Raw genomic sequence first — 19,905 nt, forward strand, 5'->3', positions numbered from 1 at the left:
CTTTTGTGACTGAAGATATTCTCACACACGCCTTTGGAAAGTATAGGTGTGATGTCGTGTAGCTCCACAGAGTTTCTCGATGAGGCGTGTATAAGCAACACCTCAAGGTCACTTTCTGATTATTTCAGAGTGATTAGAGAAAAAACGGAACAAATTGATTCCCAACCTGTGCTGAGAGATTTTTTATTCCCCATATCCCCAGCAAAGATCAATAGTCTCCAGCTGCCGGTGCTACGTAATTGACTATGTAGTGATGCGTAGTTCAAAGTTTGGCATGCGATAACCAACAGATATCGGAAAGAAGCCTACATCTCTCAGACTATTGTGTACACTACAAGACGCAGATCTCTTACTACAATCAATAAGGTTCAGTAGCAAATAGCTACACTAAATCCCCGATAGAAAAGAGTGCTCCCCGTCGATCAATTTGTCAAAGTTGAGTAAGCCTGCCATATCTAAGTGATTGAAGATACGTTGAAATGCCACACATACTCTGCGAAATGCTCAGCTAATCTGTCGCAGAACATCGCGGCGATTTCAATAAGTCTTTTCGCGATAGGCAGTCTCTCTTTGGCGTATGTTTGCAGAAGAGCTGGGTCGTGGCCCTTGAGGACACAGGCAATCTTCTACCCTAAACTATAAGCATCTTGCATACTTGTATTCATGACTATTCTGGATTTTGGGGAATGGAATTGGACAGCGTCGATGCATAAAAACATGCGATTTCTTACAGAGGCTCGCTCGGCTAGGTTAAGATTTATGCTCCCTTCTTTCGAAGCAAGCGGCACGAGGATTCTTGCAGCATGTGAGATATTAACAGACGCATGAGTGCTATCTATGTTGAGGCCATGCAGATGATCCAGTTGCACATATATCCCAACACGAATGTCTTCACGTGGAGTTACCATTAAGTTGCCATATTTCTGGGTTTCGGCAATATATTGACTTCGAATGTCGGCTGTAATAATTAGTTTAGCCTATCTCTGAGATTATGGATATCAAAGTTAGCTTACGGAAGTTGGTAATAGGCACAAAATCGATGACACCCCATCGCGAGTGGCCAATATGAAAGTGAGGCGGAAAATCGAGTTGCTGGCGAAGCTATGAGCACCATCACAGCCAACACTGTACTTTGCGCGGCATCGCCATTTGCCCAAATAACCAGATTAAACATCCAAGGTTAGTTTATGTTCCATATCGTTACACCCATGGACAGTTTCGTCCATTATAGTTGACTTTATCCCACTTAGCTTAGCCGGCTCAGATTTCCACATTATTTCAATTCAAGGATAGTCAGACTACATATTATTTCTTTTCTACATGGCCTTAATGTAGTATAGCACTTAAGAAGCGAGAAACGTCCTGATTGCTATTAAATCTCCGCGTTTGCCGACGCAGCTTACCCCTAGGAGAATTGCTAACCAACGTTAATGTGAATATAATAAATTAGATGGACTTGTTACTTACCCACACTCTTAGCTCAATCGTTTATTTGCTTGGGCCCACAACAGTGCCGCAAGATTGAAGCTATCGAGAATCTCCCACGTCTGTGGGTCAATCCCGTCGGCATCTCTACATACTTTAGAACCCTTCTTGATGTCGACAATATGAGTCGAGACACCAGTTCAAGCCACCCATGTACCCAACATTAGTCTTGCCAACATAGTCAGCTGTTACTGGTCTCTTCGCCGGCTGGTATTGCTCACCCTGCAAGCCCGGCGATGATAATGCAGAGAGACGTCAACGTCTCTATGATAGTCTTCGGAGTTCATACTTAAGATAACCTTCTTCTTGATAGTTGGATTCTGGAGTAGATTGAAGAAAGAACACATTTCAAATATCTTTTGAAGGTGTATCGCCCGTGTACGCCAATGCTGCAATCCTTATTGACGCGCCGGGTACATATATAGCGGTCCTTGACGTCTTGACACAAGTCTTGACAAATGGGCGAGCAGTCTCTGGGGCTAATACACGTTCAGACAAGTTGACTGGTTTATTCTGCTATCTGCAAGACGCGTTCCCAGGCGATGCCTTAATTCCTCTCGTCACCACCGATGTCTCTCTCTCTCATGATACAATTTATATGTGTTTCACTCATAGATATCGAAAGTGACGATCGTGACAGGTCAGCTGACAGCAGCGCATCTCAATCCCTTACACCCGTGCAGATGCCAAGAGTGTAGGCTGTAGGGGATGGCGGTCAGCCGTGGATATTGACTGGATGGACTTTGATCCAGAACTCGACTTGTTGGCTGTAATGCAATTTTACGTGCATGATGACACTGCGGGCGACCTTTGTCATGGCCAATGACGTACATCATCGATCCACAAAGTAGAAAACTACCTAGTTGACCAGCAACCAAGTACCGAGACATTATGAATAAGATGTAGCTTAGCGAGCAAAAATCCACGTCATTCGAGTCGAGATATTCACGCTCCTACATCCAAGGTTCAGACTATACCAGGTGTTTAAATGATATGCCACTGAAAGATGCGAGAGTACTGTTTTGGTGATGCTCATATGAGTAAATGATAGATGTCTAGTATATCCTAGCAGTACTACAGAAACTTTTTTTGGTTTGTCTAAGTCGACTAACTTTCTTGCGCTGTAAAGTAGTATCTCTTGCACTTGTTAGCTAAATCTTAGAACTATACACTACTGCTCCTGTGACCTCCGGAAGCAGCGTCCTTGTCAATAACGGGTTAAAGCCTGAAGCCTCCAAAACCACCACGAACAAGACGGCTTGCTGGTCTTCACACTTGTGATGCTTATGGAAGAGCAAGCTCAGGGGTGTTAATAGGCAAAGATAGCGACAAAGATTTTACCGCAAAGTAGCCCACAACACTAACGACACACACAATAGGGACTTTTAGCCTCAACAACAATTTTTATGGGGGAAATCTACCTATCTGGCTATGCTATAGCAGGGCATACTGCTTCGTAAATTCATCAAACAACTTCTTCAACGCGAGCGCGTCGAGCGGATCTGTGTTGTCATCCTCGTCCATCGCCATCAGCATAAAATGGATATCGAAGCTCAAGGCCAGTATATATCCTAATGTTGCTTCTGCAAGAACCTGCTCGCATGTGTCATTGTCGCCTGTGATTTCGTTCCACTTCTTCGCATAGTCTTGGCAAAATTGTTTCTTTTCTTCGTCGGTATAAGGCTTGCAGTCGACAATCTTGCTCACCTCGTTGGTCCACTTGAACATCTTCTGAAACCAGTGTCCACCGATATCGAACGCTCTGTAATTTCGAAAGACAAACTCAAAGTCAATGAGGGCAATTTTGCTCTCGCCTCTCTTTACATCATCTTTCAAGAGTACGTTTCCAAATTGCACATCGTGAATGCACCACCCTTCTTTGGCCCCCATTGACGCCAAACGGTCAACAATCTCTCGAAGTTTAGAGGTAAAGTCATAGTCCACCAACTCATCGATATCGACACCACCTTCTCTAGCCAAGCTCTTGAGCTTTGCCATCTTGTGATACTTATTCAGCCCCCGAATAACAGCCTCTCGATAGGAGTCGACTGACTTCTTGAGTAAAAATGGTGCCTCCAAGGCGTGAAACGTTGCAAAAGCTTTTGCAATGTCGGCTCGAATGGTCTCGTCCTCAACATCTTCCGGCTCTAGTGTGCGGCTATCGATGAGCTCATCGATTCTACCCCGTACGCCATTATTAGTCTGGAAGAAGCCAATCATCTTGGGCCCGAAGCTCGTCTTGCCAAATTGCTGAACCAGAGCAGCTTCTGCATCTTTTGACGGTGCTAAGTGTTCAAAGACCTCGACACCTGTTGCTTCATCCTCGTGTAATTTAATGAAAACCTTGGAGGGTTCTAGTCGTGATTCAGTGGCAAGCTGGGTTGGTCGTTCAACAAAGTAATGTGCGCACATTTGCCCAACATCATGCCTCACAACCAGGTAGTCTGGATCGATAGTTGCCCATTCTGAGAGGAAGGTGCTGACAATATCTTTGAGCACGGACTTGGTCGGTTTCACATCCTTTGTAATAGTAACCGGGACTTGGACGCAGGCGATCATACTTGCAGTATGTTGTTGCCTGGTGAGATGTACTTGAAAAAGATGACTGGAAAAGGCATTGAGGGGTAAAAACTTGAGCTAGTCTACGAAATGCATGTCATGTCGGTGACATGCCAACAGGTACTAGTATTTACCAACCGAGTCGCGCTGACGGGTTACCAGCAGTGTATTTTCCGTCCTGGCTGTCCTGGTTTCATTGCCGTACTCTACAGAATCTGCGGGGTACAGCCGGAAACCTAACAGGTACAAGTCGACAAATAGCCGTCACCTTATTTCTAGATTAACCAAGACCCATGTACCCGTCGCCAGAAATTGACACTCTATTCTATCGTCACAAACTTTGTTTTAATGAAACATTTTTAAAGCGAGTTTTTCAACCTATCCCTCAGGAGGTTGCTTTCTCGGTACCAGTTAGTAACGGTGAGCTGAGAACGTTTCGCTCACCTCCTGCCGTCGACATCGTCTGTATTCTCTGTAGCTTAACGCGAGGCCTAAATTATGCAAAGAGTTAAATTAGCTTTAGGCGCCGGCTGGCTTCTGTGGCGCTTCCGCCAACAAGCTCAGCTGGTGTGAATCCACGTACTTGTACACTCGTCCCCTTAGCGCTGTGCCAAGAATACCTGTAGTCAATGGTGTGACTCCCCTTCAGGACACAATGTAGGTATACCAAATGGGGTAGTATATAAGATGCTTAACTCGATCCCGACAACGGCCAGCCTGGCTGGGGCCACCAAAGGATCCCGTCGGGAAGCCACATCGTCTTAATTCGAAGTTAAGATCACCTCTCGAAACATTTAACTCAATCTCTTCCTGCTACGAAGCTAGCCACATTTCAATAAAGCTTGTTGCAGTGTAAGTGGCTGGTGCGGTTCGGCCCGGCGGTATTTCGTGAAAGCTTATCAATGTCTTGTCTCATCTTTCTCCAGCACAACGGGTATACTTAGGCAGCCATTCCAGCATTAGCTGTGTATTTAAACTTTGTGTCTAGATTTTCGTTTAATGTTGTTAAATTAGAATGGCATAAAAGGTTTCAGCAATGTGTAGACAAATCTGGCCTGTATAAAGGCTAACTATCCAAGTACTGCAATAGGGCGAAGCTGATAAAGAACAAATAGGTTACTTTGCCCATCCACACGACTAAATTCTGACTCTTCCCAAAGATATGCACCTACTCAAACGAGAATAACGAGAAAACACAAGAAGATTTTATCATGAACATCATTAAACTTCTCTCCAGCTTCCGACGGCTCCGGCCTCATACTCACAGTTATCTCCTTCGGCTGCCAATCGAAATTATGTTAGAAATACTCAATCTCCTCCCTCCATACTGCTTACTGGTCGTATACCAGACCTGTCGACCGCTACGCGCCATTATTCATCAGAACTTCCTTTCTGGGAGGGGGAGATGCTGGCTACACTCGAAGATAAGCTGCGCTATCTAACCTGCCTCGCCAGATCCCTCCCTGATCAATGGGTTTGTGCCAAATGCTGCAAACTTCATAAAACTTACTGGTTAGATGTGCCAGCATACTACATATATACTCCAGAATGCGAAAAGGGTACCATATTGCCCAATCGTGAAGACATTTCGAATCGCAATACGTACGCCCTTCATATGCCAGCGCACAGGCACGTCCAACTCACTCTTAAGTATATTCGATTAGGGAGGTTAAGCTGGAAACATCAGAAACGTCTTCAAAAACTTCTCAAACCACATTACTTCCCGGTTAAAGAGAAGTTTTACACCATTGAAAATAAGGGCATCTTAGAACATTGGTCATATTATCCCAAGGTCATAGAGGGAAGATATATATACTTATCTATCCAGACTTACCTTGAGGGTCAGAATAAAATATCACGACAGTATCTAAAATGGGGAGACATATGCCATCATATAGGTGGATATAAAGAGAGCATTGAAATAGCTATCGACATGGCATTCTCAGCAGAAAATACTCGGCTTTTCTTTTGCTGCAGTTCTTGTAGAACAGATTTCTCTATACAAGCCTCGCCGGAGCGTGTGACTATATACACATGGCAAGATTTAGGACCAGAAGGAACAGTAGTTGATCCAGAATGGGAGTCGATGCTATGCGATCTCACAAGAGTCTGTCACCAGCCTGGAAGCATTCGGGATCTATATGACCAGCTTGAAAACAACGAGGATTATTGGGTATTTTAAATTATTGTTAATGTTTAATAAAATTGCAAGATATTCTTACATTGAAAGCCTCATATTCCTACCGTGTTCTTAACGTGTCCCATTGATAGCTAGGTTGGTTCTAATAGAGGCTGTATTCAATCTTCTGATATCCCGATACGCGCCAATTCTCGTCGTGCAATTAAATTCATTCTTTTACGCTGTCATTATTTGCTTTGCAACAGCTTTTATTGTTACTATCAAAGTCGAGCTAGGATCCGTTGTCGTTGTTGTCGCTGACATATTGACGCTGTTGGGGGAGATCATCTGGGTCTCGAATCAAATCGACAGGTGTCAAAGAGGCGGCTCTGGTCGACGGCCTAGTTGGATGCCATCAGGCTGCTCGATCCTATGCCCCAGCTGCATTATGTATTACGCGACGATGGTCACATGCAAATTCTTGACTTCAGTCTCCAGCCAGTCTAGCGGAGAGAGAGAGAGAGAGAGAGAGAAGAACGTAAAATTGGTCATATAAAAGAATGCGATAGTTGAAGGGCCAGTAATTAAGAAGGGCAGGAGCGAAGCACCACGGCCGCATGACAACAAACGTCTCAAGTCACAATCCACTGGCTTCCGTGAGGTCTTATGGCTCTTCAGTATGCTTCTCCACCTCGTACAGCCGCGTCCCTTTACTTGATGGGATCTGCAACTTCAGACATTGACGATCTTTGAGAGCAGCACCAGCAGCACCAGCAGTATTGATAAGGCGGCTGAGATGCTAAATACCCTTTCCCTTTTTTTCCCTCTCTATTGCCGCTATAAACTCTATTACATTCAATACCTAACTTGTCAACAGCCACAGCCACAATAATAAGCTTTCTAGAGCCTTCGCGGGAGAACACCTCCACAAGCAAAGGAGCATCTCGCTGATAACAAGAATAATTGAGAGGAATACCAAGCCACTTTTACGCCTCAGATAATCCATAACTATACATAGGTACTATGTATGAAAATGAAAGCCAGTGATATTGGAGGTATTTATACTGCTTGATGCCCTGAGCCTACCTTGGTTTCTTTCTTTCTTCTTTAGGTCCAGAGACAACGTCTTACGTTCTTTTTTTCTTCTATTTTCTAAAACAAAAAATGGCTGTCGTTAATTGGCTCGCCCTTGCGGTGAGCATTTTTGCTCTCTTTAAGGTAGATATTAAAGAATTATTTACCGGCTATGAAACCGGGAGTCTCTCTTTCAAGAGAGCGAAGATAAGAAGAGGATTCGGGAGTTGGAGGACTTCAACAGGGGGATGGTGGAGTTCAAGAAGATGTTGGAGGAGGACTTAAAGAGGGAGACAGCGACGAGAGAGAGGGAGGTGGGCGAGCTGCGGCAGCACCTGCTGGCTGTCGTGAGCATGCAGATTAAGAGTCTACGTGCCCGGGCCGACGGCTCCCAGACAGCATAGTCCCTTCTCTGTCTGCTCCTTTTTTTTTTTTTTTTTTTTTTTTTTTTGCTTAACTTAGCGCTTCAGGAGCGTTGGTTTTTTTTTTTTTTTTCCAATCTTTTCAGCGGTGTTTTTTGTTTTTGTCATTCTTTTCAGCGTTGATTCGTCATTCTTTTCAGCGGCGACTCGTCATTCCTGACAGCAGTGGTCGGTCATGGACTCTTCTCAGTGGCGGTCTAAAATCGTGTTGCCCGCCCAAAGCGTTCAAAGCGGTGAGCAAAGCTGCTGCGCCAATCAAAGCCACCTTGTTTGATCGAAGCCGCCTTGTTTGATCCTAGTCAGCCGGCTTGATCAAGGTCAAAGGACCGTTCGAGGCCACCCATCTAGTAGGCAGGCAGGCAGGCAGGCAGGCAAGATACCTTTACTTCTATTTATCTATTTCTTTCCCACCTTCGGCAGCAAAACTTTTTTGGGGATGTGCATGCCACAAGCAGCAAAACGGTAAAACATCCGCAGAGGCATGTTCTTCCATATCTTGTTTTATCTTTTTATTCTTCTTGTGTATCTAGATTAAGCTAACCACATACATGGCAATGCTAGCTCGCTGTTCTCGTCGCCCTGCTTCGAGGGGCTTCTTGTTGTCGGCGCCCCCATGGTTCATCGATGTCGGTGCCGGCTCCCTCTCTACCGATCTCACGTCTCGCTGGTTTGCCGGTCCAGTCCGAAGACGTCAGGGTGATTATACGGAAATTGATGAAGCATGAGGGCTATTATGAAGGGGAGGCAGGTTGAAGATATGATCTTTGAGATGAAAGACGGCAATGCTGAAGCTGTGAGGTCGAGTGCTACGAAACATCAAAGACTTCGAAAAGACGAGATTTAATAAAATACAATGTATATTCGGAATCCTCGTTCTTTAGAGGCCATTGGCTGCTCTGCCTTTCGCCATACTGTCCTGGATCTTTTTAACTGCACCTCTCTTTTCCATCGCTTTAATCCATGACGTATAGTTTGGATACTTATCTAATTCCGAATCTCGGCTGAGCTCCTTGAGTAATCCTTTGCCTACCGAAGCCCACGTAATAAATGAAAGGTCGGCATACGTAAGACTGTTTCCGACAAGCCATCCCGTACCATTTGTCTCTAGGGCACGGTCCAAGACCCCTGTAACTCGAAGTATCTCGTCGACGTAGCGGTCAATAGCTGATTGAAGTTTCTCTGCGTGGAAACGAGCAAACCAAGTAGCTTGGCCAAAATAGGGACCTTGACCTTTGGGTGTATTAAACAATAACCAATCAGTATGGAACACAAGAGATTCAATACATTCAGCAAACGTACCAGATATCTGAAATGCCAACCATTGCTGTGCTAAATGCTTTTCGGGTGCGGTTTCGAACGATATTTTACTGTCATCGTCGTACTGTTCTACCAGATACAAGATAATTGCACCTGACTTTTCGCAATATTTAGTCTAATAGCAGCTAATTAAAGTGTCAAACAGATGAAAATGAGTTTGAACTCACTTCCCATAGCGTGATGCCAGTGTTTGGATCTTTGATTGTAGGCAAGCGCCCATTGGGATTCAGTTTGACGTAATGCTCTTCTTTCACTTGGGAAAATTCTAGCTGGTGAATTATATACGGCAGCTTAAGTTCCTCAAGAATGAGACATACTTTCCTGTAGAATATCATAAGCTCTCTAGTTCCTTTTTTCTTTCTTTTTTATTTTTTTTTTTTTTTTTAAAAAAAAAAAAAAAAAAAAAAAAAAAGAACATCGTTATTCTTTACGTACCATGGATTCGGTGCACCCCAATGCCCCCAAACTTCAATGGGCTGGAGAACCATGGTGAGTTTAATACGCTGGATTCGAACTTGACCCAAAGGAAGAAATAGACTAGAATGAAAGGTGAATTGATAGAATCATCATGAATGAAGCTATTGGAAAGTTTGGCTATGACCGTCCTTTTATGGTTACCCAGTTCGAGATCTGGAAAGAGTACCGCCGCTGTAGACTCCTAATTCCATAACCGACGACAGGTGGGTCATAGAGTGTGCCTGCAGTTGACCACCGTTTCCTGGCATTCTGCAAATGAAAAGCCTAGACTTCACGGTGAAAATATCTCGAGCCAAAGTGGCTTGCGAGAATTCTAGCGCTGCACCCACCATTGTCATGGGTTACAGGTGGACACCCAAGCAAAGCAATCCTGCCCTATTATAGCTTTGCGAAAACACTAGCGCGTATGGCCCCATAGCTGTGATTAGAAACACGTCGTTAGGTATGTGTATGCATCTATCTCCGCTCATTCTCTGATCTTCTACTTTCTTTATACATCATTCAACCGCAAGCAAAACAGGGTCCAGCTGAAGCTCCAATCAAGTTTAATTAGGCTACGGATTGTGAGCCTTTCTTTTTCTCCTGAAGTTATCCAAGCGGAGTGATTTACGCATGCGTTTTCCGTCACAATGGTCAATCCAGGTCACGCCAGTAAAGGATGCACCACCTGCAAATTGAGGCGGATTCGATGCGACTATGGCCGCCCATTTTGCTTGCATTGCATCAAGTCTAAACGGATTTGCCTGGCCTACAATGTCCGGAAGAAACAAACGATGATGTCTCACGAAAACATTGATTATGACAATGTCGCTCCAAACATACATCCTCCAGCTGCTACGTCCCAGTTGACTGTATCATACCCTCTATCACGCCCAAATCATTTAAGGGCAAATTACGGCGCGTCCCAATCAAATATTGGCTTCTATCCCTATAGCCTAGTCTCTACCTACGGCGGAAAAGGTATCCATCGACTCGTCTGGGACGACTGTGATAATGAATCAGTAGCTGGCAGAGAACATCTTGCCATGGCAATATGGTCTATCCTAGAGACATTAAATAAATCCTTTCACTCACTTCGGCGGCCTATTCAAACTATAGAGGCGCGAAAAGACTTACTTAAAAAGTACGGCTCCGCTACACGGCAGCTCAGAGAGGCTCTTACTCTTTGGCCATCTTCATCGGTCTTATTAATTCCAATTTTCCATTTCTCCCTATATGAAGTAGGTCATATTTCATCAGTGGTATAAACAACAATTTTCTCACCATCCAATATAGATGATCGTCAACCTAAATTCGGAAGACAGAACTTGGCAGACCCATCTTAGTGGCCTGTTAATTATACTCCAACGAATACCGTACAACACTACAAAATTTACCTTGACTAAAGCAATAGAGATTACAGATTTAGTAACTGATGTTAATAAAGCCCTGGTATCATCAACTACAGGCGGCCTAGAAAGAGCGTCCTTGCTGTTGGATATTGTTGAGCTTCAGCTTCGTGAGTTGGTTACCGAGATGGATGCTATTGCGAGCAATTCACCACCGCCTCTGCGAAAACTGGACATAAAGAAGCTGCAAGTGTCGATTAAGCGTATTTGCAATCAATTAGATCTATTTCCGACCGTGGTTCGCGATAGCATCCGTTCCACAACGGCTCCAATTAGCCTAGGCAACCAGCCGGATAAAGGGTGTCAAAATATTCTTACAAATGGTAAGCTTAAAAAAGATTTGTAATATTCTCATTTAATTTATTGGTTCTGACAACTTAATAGACTTGGTTGTGATGCAATGGGTAGTGTTTTATACCCTGCAAATCATGACATCTGCAGTGCTTCTGAAGATTGGTAGCTTCCTCTACTCAGATGCGACTTATCGCTGCAAAAGAGAATTCGCAGTATTATCTCATATCATACAAGGAGCGGCTGAGGGGATATGCTCTATTACCACTTCCTATATTGGGTTGAGCACCCAGACAGCGTCATATCGCCTTGCAATGCCACATATAAAAACGACGCAAGCTCTAATTTTCATATGGCCTTTGTTTTGTGTCTCTAAAGCTCCTGGCCTGATAGATCTGCAAAGGAATTGGGCTAGAGAAGTACTCTGGGCTATTGGAGAACAATGCTCGATCCCTAAAGCAATGGCATTAGTAAGCTGGCCTTCAATCAAACAATTGGTGCCTCTCTTTACTCTTGAAGGGACTCTGATTTAGCTACTTAGGCATGTTCAAGCGGAGAAAATATCGGGCAATCCGACATCTTAGCAGGGATACTGCTTGTTAGCCTCTCACTCATCTTACCAAATCCCATGTTCATTTAGGGAGGTAGCGCGACTACATTCCTATTGCTAAAAGCCATTTCAAAATCACATCAGCATGGTATTTCGTCGGCTACATCGCAGTATAGACTATCAACTGGCCTTGTCTAGCTATCAAATAAGCATCAATAGAATCTGATTGTAGCTGGTCGTTTGGTAGTTCGCATTTACGAGACTGTTATTAGAGATGCTTACAATCTGTCCCTTACCGCTGTTCCTTGTACAAGTATAGGCCTACAGCGAAACTTGATAAACTAATCTATCTGTTAAAAATTGAGATACCGCATTCGATAATGCTGGTCTATAAAGAAAATATTGTGAGACATAGCGTCGGACTAGCAACTACATGTAGAGAGAGAGAGAATGTGTGCTTGAGAGACAAATTATATTGTCCAAGAGAAATCAAATGCTATTTTGACTAACATGTTTCATTATCTCGATTAGTCCCTGTTTGCATGCATTTTCTTCTTGACTTTATTTCCCTAGCTATGCCTTAGCTTGACTTGAGCTCAGCCTCTTTCCTCACGCGGACAGCATTAATCATGACCTTGTTCGCCATGAACGAAGGCATAAGCGTTAAACCAGCCTGCTGCAGTGCATGTGCCCAGTATCCAGTTACAACCACGTGCCCGTGGCCAGCTCGATCCAGCGCGGCTCGAGCCATAATATCAGCCGATGGCGTGAAAAACGATGGAGCCTCTTTGTTGTGTGATACACTTGTAACATTACCAACACGGATGCCGAGGCATTCGATGTCTGCTCGTCCCAGTAATGCAATTTCTAGGTTTATCACACGCGTTAAAGTCATTAGAAACTGTTTGCTCGCACTATAGGAAGCAAGCAACGGGAAGCCTGCGTCAGCCATAGAGCTGATGTTCATTATCAACGCAGGTGAGCTTTGAGCTAGATGTGGGAGTAGGACGCGAATCAGATGCAGAGGAAACAATGCATTGACACTGACATTACCAGTGATACGGGATTCGGAACTGTCGTCCAACGAGAGGTAGACGGGATTCGTGGGGCCGCCGCCCGCGTTGTTGATTAGGACTGTGAGATGCAAATCTTGAAGCGCGTCTTTGATAGCATCGAAACTTAGCGAGTGCTGTGACGGAGTTTCTCCTGCCTGGAGGCAATTCACGCATTGTACAGTGCTAGCGTCCGCAATAAGAGTCCGAAATGCTCTTCCTGGATGTCTCTTTTGCAGCTCAGACTTGGCTACGTCAAGTTTCGCTTGATTGCGACCGTGAAGGACCACATTGAAGCCCTGTAGCGAGAGCTCGTCGGCAAGAGCGCGACCAATTCCATCTGACGCGCCCGTCACCAGCGCCCACGGAGGGCGGCCATCGGCTGAAACATGGGCATATCGCTGGAGGTTTGAGGGGAGGAGATGGACCACGATGGCGGAAGCCGCTTTAATAGCGAGAGCGGCAACAGCGATTGCGCCAATGGAAGCAAAGATTTCAGAGGAGTGCATGTTGGGTAATCAAGCGAAAAAGTGACTGGACATGTAAGGCGAAGTGCATAATAGTAGATGTAAACACGCAAGCAAATATGTATTTATGCCGAGCATCAAAGTTGCGACGCTGATGGTTAAATCACACAGTTGAGCTCTCAGTATTGTATGTTTACTACATGTAGGTAGTACAAGTCGACAATTATTAGCGGGGTAAGCTGATATGACGTGTTGAAAGCTACATGTATATGTTTCTTTAGCAGGAGCAGATGCTTGCACGAGGAGAACACCAAGAGCTAACCGCGTGATAGGCTGGTTCAAAGCACCATGAACGAGTAATATAACCGCTTTTCTTCATCCCATCTCAAAAAATCATAAATTAAGATTCGTAACATTAATAGGATATCTGAGCAATGATTCTGAGAGAAATGAGCCTTAATAATGTTTATAAGAAACAATTTTTTCCTAGACTATATTCAATTTTACCTTCGCGTCGGAGAATTACACTTGTAACTGTGGCTGTAGACAAGAAACTACCACACTGGATGTAGTATCTTAATTCACTTGCTTTACACGGCGTTCAAGGCTTTGGTTTATTAATATCAATTCCCACGTACACGACATATCTTCGGGTATTCACACTAGCATACAAAGGTAATGACTGGTATTTCCCTATTCCTAGCCCATAATTGGACTCAAAAAAAAATCATTTCATTAACACATTATTCCCCTTTCACACCTAAAACCATGTGTCAGGGCCGAAGTAGCCCTTCGCAGGTAATTCGGTGAGCAGACTCTGGCGGCCAGCGCCACCATCAATCGTGGCTCCAAGCACCTTAGTACCCCACCAGCTAATTGTTTTGGGGTGGTATTGCACAGCAAAGAAGACGATAATACCTGAAAACGCGACCCCGCCAGTGAGTGCGGCGGCTAAGACATAATTGTACTTCTCCCACCAGGCTGTCTTGTATCTTTTCAGATAGTACATGAAAGCGAAGGAGAAATAAAGGCCACCAGTGAAGTAGGTGAGATTGAGAGGCGCCCATAAAAGCATTCCGTTAAGTACAAGGGATGGATGTACGTGCTTCAACCATGAAATAGGCGTAAATACAATCAGGTTGATAGGCTTGAAAATGATGGCAGGCAACGCAGCTCTGAATCCCTCGCGGACGTAGGAACCAAAGCGCTTAAGGCCCCACCAAAGGAGGGCGAGCAGGAAGCCAAAGAGGAATGTGTATTTAATGGTCGGATAGATCTGGCTAAAAATTCTCTTGGGACCGATTGCACCCTGTGAAATTGTCAGTACATTGATATGAGGTGAGTTCTAGGACAGCGGCGCCTTACCCAGACAACAGACGACGAGAAATATACTTGCGATCCGTTCTCACAATTGAAATTGGAGACCTGGCCCGGAGTGCAAATGCCCGCAATATCATTGTCAGCAAATTGGACAACTGCGTATGCGACAAGCGCAGTAATAATGGCGCTCAATACTTGGCCACGATACATAGCGCGTGGGGGGACCTTGGCATAGAAGCCCATCTTCTGGTCCGAAATATAATTATCTGCTTGCCCATTGATGTTGTACCCAAACGCCTTGACAAACATCAAGGCCTCGGGGTGACCAGGTAAAGCGTAACCGACAATCAACTCCGTGACAACGTTTAACCCTTCAGTTGTGCCAGAGATTGAATAGAGGTAGGACATTGGAATGAGGAACACCAGATTCAATCCAATCACAAAGAAGACAGTCCAAACAGGCGTATTGAGCTGGGGCCAGTGGGCTACAATGATAATTGCAAAGATGAACGCAACGAGTGCAATAATCAAGAACCACCAATCCGGTACTTCGGGATAATTACGCATGAGTTTTGTCAGTGGGTCATCGAATCCGTCATATATTGATGTGTCGTCGTTTAGTATATCATACAGATGTCGACCGGCTTCACGTACATTGCCTCTGGCAAGCGACGCGACTGCATTTTTTGTACCAACAAAGGTTTTTCTTATCGAATCGATAGCGGCTCTTGCCGTAGACTTGTAGGCTTTGAGAAGTGGTCGCCAAGCATCAAGTAATATGAATACCATCGTAAGGGGGTAGAAAGCAAAGAATGCGCCATAGATGAGCAAATTTCCCGCGCTATAGAAAGCGGGGGAGTACTCCTTGTAAGCAGTTTCATTGAGGAAACCGTCATTGGGATTGACAACTCTCGTAATATTATATGATTGACCAGTATTATCAAAGATGCCGGATGAATTGATAGGGAGATATGCCGACCAATTTGTGTTGGACCAATACAATGCAATAATGATCAGCCCACCCACAACTGTACCCAGGAACTGTTGAAAGTATGCAAAGAATGGGTAAGCAAGAGGAAGTGAATATGTGGAAATCACATTCCAGTCGAAAGTCGAAATGGGATTGAATCCAAGCCCATTTGTAGAACCAGTAATTATGTTCAAGTTGAAATTGTTTGGTGAGATCCATGTCATCCAGGCAAAATAACTGAGAGCCGGGAAAATGAAGTCTGGAAGCCAAAAATAAATAAACATGCCGCCGAAGAAAATAAAGAAGAACTTGTAACGCGATAGCCGCCAGCCATGAATTACTTCCACTTTTTCAGGGACCAACAATGCTCTGTTCAGTGCCACTGTAGGAAGAATATTGGGCCATATGGCCTCCGCCGGATAAACGACAAAGCGACGGAGCAAGCCGGAGAATCCCAAGCCCATGAGTTGCGTAGAAAGAAGCAACAGAATGCCATATCCAGGAGTAAGCCATTTGTCCTTGTAGTAAACAGTCTGAGTCTGGATATTCCAGAAGCAATAGGCCGATGTCAGTCCAACATCAATGATGATAGTGGAAAGCATCTGTTCTTTGTACGACCATGGGCCTGGGTTGAGCGAGATCCTCTGACCACGAATTGTGAAACCCCAGTCTGGCAAAACGAGGGCAAGTAATAAGCCGCATGGGTATAGAAGGATTTGCGCAACGGCAGATGTCAGCGTGATTGATGGAAAACGCGAATTAAACAATGAATTGGTGAATTGGGCGAGAACCGCCCATATATAGCCAAGCAAGTGGGCACGAATAGTCTCGCATGGAATATTGACATCGTCTGTCGGTGTCGTAATAGCGCGCACCTCGGGGTATGGTGAATAGAACTTGTTGATTGCCGCCTCGGTTTTTAACTCCAGCTCCCACTCTTCAGGATCCTGTCCGTCGGAGGGTCCCTCAGTCAAAGTTGCAAGCTTCTCGCGCTGACTATTGGAGAAGTTATAGTCGTACTCGTGATCTTTGAGAAGTTTTTGAATAATCTCTTTGCTCTCTTCGACAGTCAACGTTTCGATCTTGTCCATGACATATTCAATGTCATCCAACGGTGCCGTGCCAGTAACCCTATCACCAAGCTTTTCAGCAAGATCATGTACGGCATCGTCGACATCGTGGACCGTGCTAGGGAAAGCTGTCTTTTCATCAAGAGGCCGTTCAGGCGAGGAATTATCCCTATCGACAGAGTTGTCGACGTAGTCTTCTTGTGGAGCCATGATGCCTTGCTCTCTAGCTGTATAACTAAAGACGTTATGAGTGGCAAGCCTCGCCGCAGAGAGGTGAGGCAGCTCTGAGACGAGAAGTCGTATGGCGCGTGGATATACCTAACAAAGCTCTTGATGAGCGGCTGAACCAACCCTATTATTATAATAATTCGAGCACAGGTACTACAGCATAACTCTCATTAGCCGCATGCGGTCTGCATCTAGAGGTTACATCCAATCTCCTCAGACTAGACCCAACGCCAAAGACGAGGTGCTCACAGTATGGCTTCCTTATCTCTAAGCGATACATTGACACGGATACTCCCTATCATCGCGACTCACTTCCCCTGAGGGTTGTGTGTTGTAGCACCCCATGTCTTAGCCTTGCTGAGAACTTTTGCACTGCAAGCTCGTGATCTAGGCTCGGACCTGTATCATTGAAAAGTGGAGTTGAGCGTTCGGAATCGGCACCCTCTCCAACTTGTGGGGGCTACAATCCAACACCATAATGCCGGGAAACGGCACGTTCAAGGTCAGCTCTGTTGCATTAACAAGACCGCTCTGGATCACGGCCCAACGAGACAAAAGTGCGGCGCCATAGCGTGCTACAAAAGGGCAGCAAGAGAGTAGAATAAGCAGGTCGCCGGTCGAACGACGCGGGGAATATCCGAATTAGGCATAGTGACATGGCGATAGCTAGCAGGGTTTGAGAGGATGTGGTATTGGAGGGTGATCATTGTGATCATCAAAAGTTCATCTGGGGTGCAGACCAAAACTACTCCATCCGCTGGTTATATCTTATCTTGGTCCCAGAAAATACCTCAAAGGATATCGTGCAATACCATGCTGTAGTATGATGAAATTGTTATGCTACCTTAAAACTCGGGTTTTACCGTCGCCATCAATACCCTCTAAAGCTACTCGGGCGCATGATGCAGTAACATGTATGATAGTAGGTATTACTATTATAATACCATGGATTAATTCCAGCTGTAAAGATGCAAAGGTCTGATTCCTAAAATCATTTGCTGCCCTTGACCTAGAGGTATAAAACTAGTGGTTCGTGTTGCACTGGCTTCCATCCGTAGTGCGACGCTGCTGACGCTGTACCTTCTCATCTCGTCTGTCTTCCATGGGCCCTTGTGTACTGTATGCCTTGAAGCGCTGAGAACAAGTCCTCAGCCATTCTTTTTATTCTTTTTATTTTTATTTTTTTTATTAAAAAAAAAATGCGGATATCGCATTTTCATGGCCCTGTCTTGCTCCAAAGTAGCTTCACAGTCATTATCCACTCTCAGCTATCTCTCCATCTCTCTCGTTCAATTATCGGAAATCCGCCAACTGCAGTAGAGTAGATTGCTTTAATCCCCACCCGGTCACTCGTCCTAATGAGATACTGCCTCCAAGAATGCCACTGAATGCCGTACTATCCGGTAACAGGCACCAAAAATGCTTGTGAAAATTTCTTCTTGAATCAATATACATACATATATATATGTATATTACATTGCACGAAATTAAGTAGTAATAGAAAGGTTGTCAAGAATAGGAATTTTTTTTTTAAAAAAAAAAAATAATAATAATAAAAAAGTGGCAGTAAATCTCCTAAATTAAAGTGCTTGGCAGGTGAAGTCATGGCGATCGCCCAGAGATGAAAAGATTTGGCGGGACCTTGGCGTGTCCACAACGCTTCGCAACTCCGCATCTGCGTGTCAAATAAATTTAGAATCCGATAGCATTGCTACTATGTAGGTAGTGGTACCTACTAGTAGTAGTAGTAGTATCTGTTGATATCTATGTAACCAACCCAAATGGCGACAGTCGTGGTTGGTCACACACTCTCTCTCAAAATCTGTCTTGCCCGTCCTCTCCATAACTGCCAAGACTGCCTATATAAGTAGCGGGCCGTGGCCACCAAACAAACGTTCCTGGCTCGCTGGATTTTAGCTCCCGGTGGCGTGATAGCTGGCGCTTGAAGGGGTCTTTTTGAAGCTACCTAATGGACAAAGCCGCCAAGATTTAAGCGGCCGCATCGCTATCTTTAGCTAAGACGGCCATGGGTGTTTCAATTCAGCAGCTATGATTGAGAATGGAATGACTACGATAATTCTTATCTATCAAGGAGGGCAATCCATTACAAGCTCTATCGCCCGTGTACTAAAGTCTAGCGGTTTTCCAAAGCGATCAGTGCACAATTAACCCTGACGCAGGCTTTGGATGAGACAAGCTCAGCAGCAACGGTTGGTATGACGCCCATGCTAATAGGTATAACGTAACACAGGCCCGAGACTGTCAGTGCATGGAGCAGGATCGGTCCTCATCGGCGATTAGGACGGCGCCTGTAGAGTTGCGATGTATTGATCAAGAGCCTTGTGCCAACCCATCTCTACGCATGCTGACGCAGTTTCAATCTTGGTGACCATTGGAAGGGACGCTAAAGCACGTATCCGATGGATGCATGTCAGTGGGTGTTGGTAGGGCACGCAATCGATATTTTGCTCTTCAAATTGTGTCCATAAATCAATAGTACTTGATTTATGGTGTACTTTTTCTTCCGCATGAGGGGAAACGATTCACCCACAACGGCCATCCGTGCCGCTATCAGCCACGCGGAATCAAAAGTGCCGTCTGGGACTAATGTCAGGAATATTGATTGGTTCCGGTTCGAGAATGCAAGCCCCAGCAGCGAGGATCGTTTGATAGTTTGGCGGGGCTACTGCCGGATTTGTTCTTGTCCCAGATCAAGGCCAGTGCTAATGAACCGCGGTAGCGCCTGAAGGGCAAGGGGCTGAAGCTCTTACAGTAATTATCCATTGTATCTATACGGTCTCTACGGCTGCATTGAAAAGAAAGGGTTGGCTGGGCTATCATGCTGCGTTTTACTTCTCCGAATTATTTCCTGTGTTTGCTATTCCTCGCCGCGCCACCCGCTTTATCTCTTGACTTGGGATGGAACTTTTGCTCGGATGAATGGATGGGCGGCGCCGTAGATGGCTCCTTCGTAGCTTTTTGGATTTCTAGAGATCATTTGCAATGACACCAAAACGCATTAACATCGTGCGAGGAACAAACGAATCGAGCGGAATTTTCCATCGGCCTGATCTGTGCCGCAAGAGAGTATCTGGGTTGGAGAAGGATTGAAATAT

The 19,905-nt window shown here is 44.9% G+C and overlaps 5 protein-coding genes across 6 annotated transcripts; 1 reads left to right on the forward strand and 4 right to left on the reverse strand.

Moving 5' to 3' along the window:
* Window positions 1-2,516: 2,516 nt before the first annotated feature.
* On the reverse strand, window positions 2,517-4,095 carry TrAFT101_004635 (uncharacterized protein). Its single transcript, XM_024908343.2, has one exon. The coding sequence runs from the start codon at window positions 4,042-4,044 to the stop codon at window positions 2,920-2,922; it is 1,125 nt and encodes a 374-aa protein (XP_024759994.1). The 5' UTR covers window positions 4,045-4,095; the 3' UTR covers window positions 2,517-2,919.
* A 4,433-nt stretch (window positions 4,096-8,528) lies between these two features.
* Window positions 8,529-9,722, reverse strand: TrAFT101_004636 (uncharacterized protein). Its single transcript, XM_024902614.2, has 4 exons — window positions 9,412-9,722; window positions 9,144-9,297; window positions 8,959-9,073; window positions 8,529-8,889 (listed from the first exon to the last, which is right to left on the reverse strand). The coding sequence occupies exons 1-4, from the start codon at window positions 9,462-9,464 to the stop codon at window positions 8,537-8,539; spliced, it is 675 nt and encodes a 224-aa protein (XP_024759991.1). The 5' UTR covers window positions 9,465-9,722; the 3' UTR covers window positions 8,529-8,536.
* A 243-nt stretch (window positions 9,723-9,965) lies between these two features.
* On the forward strand, window positions 9,966-11,965 carry TrAFT101_004637 (uncharacterized protein). Of its 2 annotated transcripts, XM_066127249.1 has the most exons (4): window positions 9,966-10,673; window positions 10,729-11,164; window positions 11,226-11,602; window positions 11,674-11,965. In XM_066127249.1, exons 1-4 carry the CDS (start codon window positions 10,083-10,085, stop codon window positions 11,770-11,772), a joined length of 1,503 nt encoding a protein of 500 aa, XP_065983358.1. In that variant the 5' UTR covers window positions 9,966-10,082; the 3' UTR covers window positions 11,773-11,965. The 2 variants fall into 2 exon arrangements, with proteins under 2 accessions (XP_065983358.1, XP_024759990.2); XM_024905881.2 differs by having other exon boundaries at window positions 11,226-11,965.
* A 174-nt stretch (window positions 11,966-12,139) lies between these two features.
* On the reverse strand, window positions 12,140-13,363 carry TrAFT101_004638 (uncharacterized protein). The gene has a single exon (XM_024908342.2). It carries the CDS (start codon window positions 13,241-13,243, stop codon window positions 12,263-12,265), a length of 981 nt encoding a protein of 326 aa, XP_024759989.2. The 5' UTR covers window positions 13,244-13,363; the 3' UTR covers window positions 12,140-12,262.
* A 433-nt stretch (window positions 13,364-13,796) lies between these two features.
* TrAFT101_004639 (uncharacterized protein) lies at window positions 13,797-17,296 on the reverse strand. The gene is made up of 3 exons (XM_024905879.2): window positions 17,039-17,296; window positions 14,567-16,942; window positions 13,797-14,510 (listed from the first exon to the last, which is right to left on the reverse strand). The coding sequence occupies exons 2-3, from the start codon at window positions 16,769-16,771 to the stop codon at window positions 13,962-13,964; spliced, it is 2,754 nt and encodes a 917-aa protein (XP_024759988.1). The 5' UTR covers window positions 16,772-16,942; window positions 17,039-17,296; the 3' UTR covers window positions 13,797-13,961.
* Window positions 17,297-19,905: the final 2,609 nt, after the last annotated feature.

The sequence above is a fragment of the Trichoderma asperellum genome, chromosome 3 (assembly GCF_020647865.1).
Source record: "Trichoderma asperellum chromosome 3, complete sequence".
Classification (NCBI taxonomy): Eukaryota; Fungi; Ascomycota; class Sordariomycetes; order Hypocreales; family Hypocreaceae; genus Trichoderma; species Trichoderma asperellum.

Bases quoted from the DNA above. Each gene is read 5' to 3' on its own strand.
- TrAFT101_004638 (XM_024908342.2), bottom strand. From the start codon at position 13,243: ATGCACTCCTCTGAAATCTTTGCTTCCATTGGCGCAATCGCTGTTGCC.
- TrAFT101_004635 (XM_024908343.2), bottom strand. From the start codon at position 4,044: ATGATCGCCTGCGTCCAAGTCCCGGTTACTATTACAAAGGATGTGAAA.
- TrAFT101_004639 (XM_024905879.2), bottom strand. From the start codon at position 16,771: ATGGCTCCACAAGAAGACTACGTCGACAACTCTGTCGATAGGGATAAT. The intron at 14,511-14,566 runs GTAAGGCGCCGC...ACAATTTCACAG, and splicing joins TCTCGTCGTCTGTTGTCTGG to GGTGCAATCGGTCCCAAGAG.
- TrAFT101_004636 (XM_024902614.2), bottom strand. From the start codon at position 9,464: ATGGTTCTCCAGCCCATTGAAGTTTGGGGGCATTGGGGTGCACCGAAT. The intron at 9,298-9,411 runs GTACGTAAAGAA...GATATTCTACAG, and splicing joins TGGGGTGCACCGAATCCATG to GAAAGTATGTCTCATTCTTG. The intron at 9,074-9,143 runs GTGAGTTCAAAC...TATTGCGAAAAG, and splicing joins CTGGCATCACGCTATGGGAA to TCAGGTGCAATTATCTTGTA.
- TrAFT101_004637 (XM_066127249.1), top strand. From the start codon at position 10,083: ATGGTCAATCCAGGTCACGCCAGTAAAGGATGCACCACCTGCAAATTG. The intron at 10,674-10,728 runs GTAGGTCATATT...CATCCAATATAG, and splicing joins TCCATTTCTCCCTATATGAA to ATGATCGTCAACCTAAATTC. The intron at 11,603-11,673 runs GTAAGCTGGCCT...TTAGCTACTTAG, and splicing joins TCCCTAAAGCAATGGCATTA to GCATGTTCAAGCGGAGAAAA.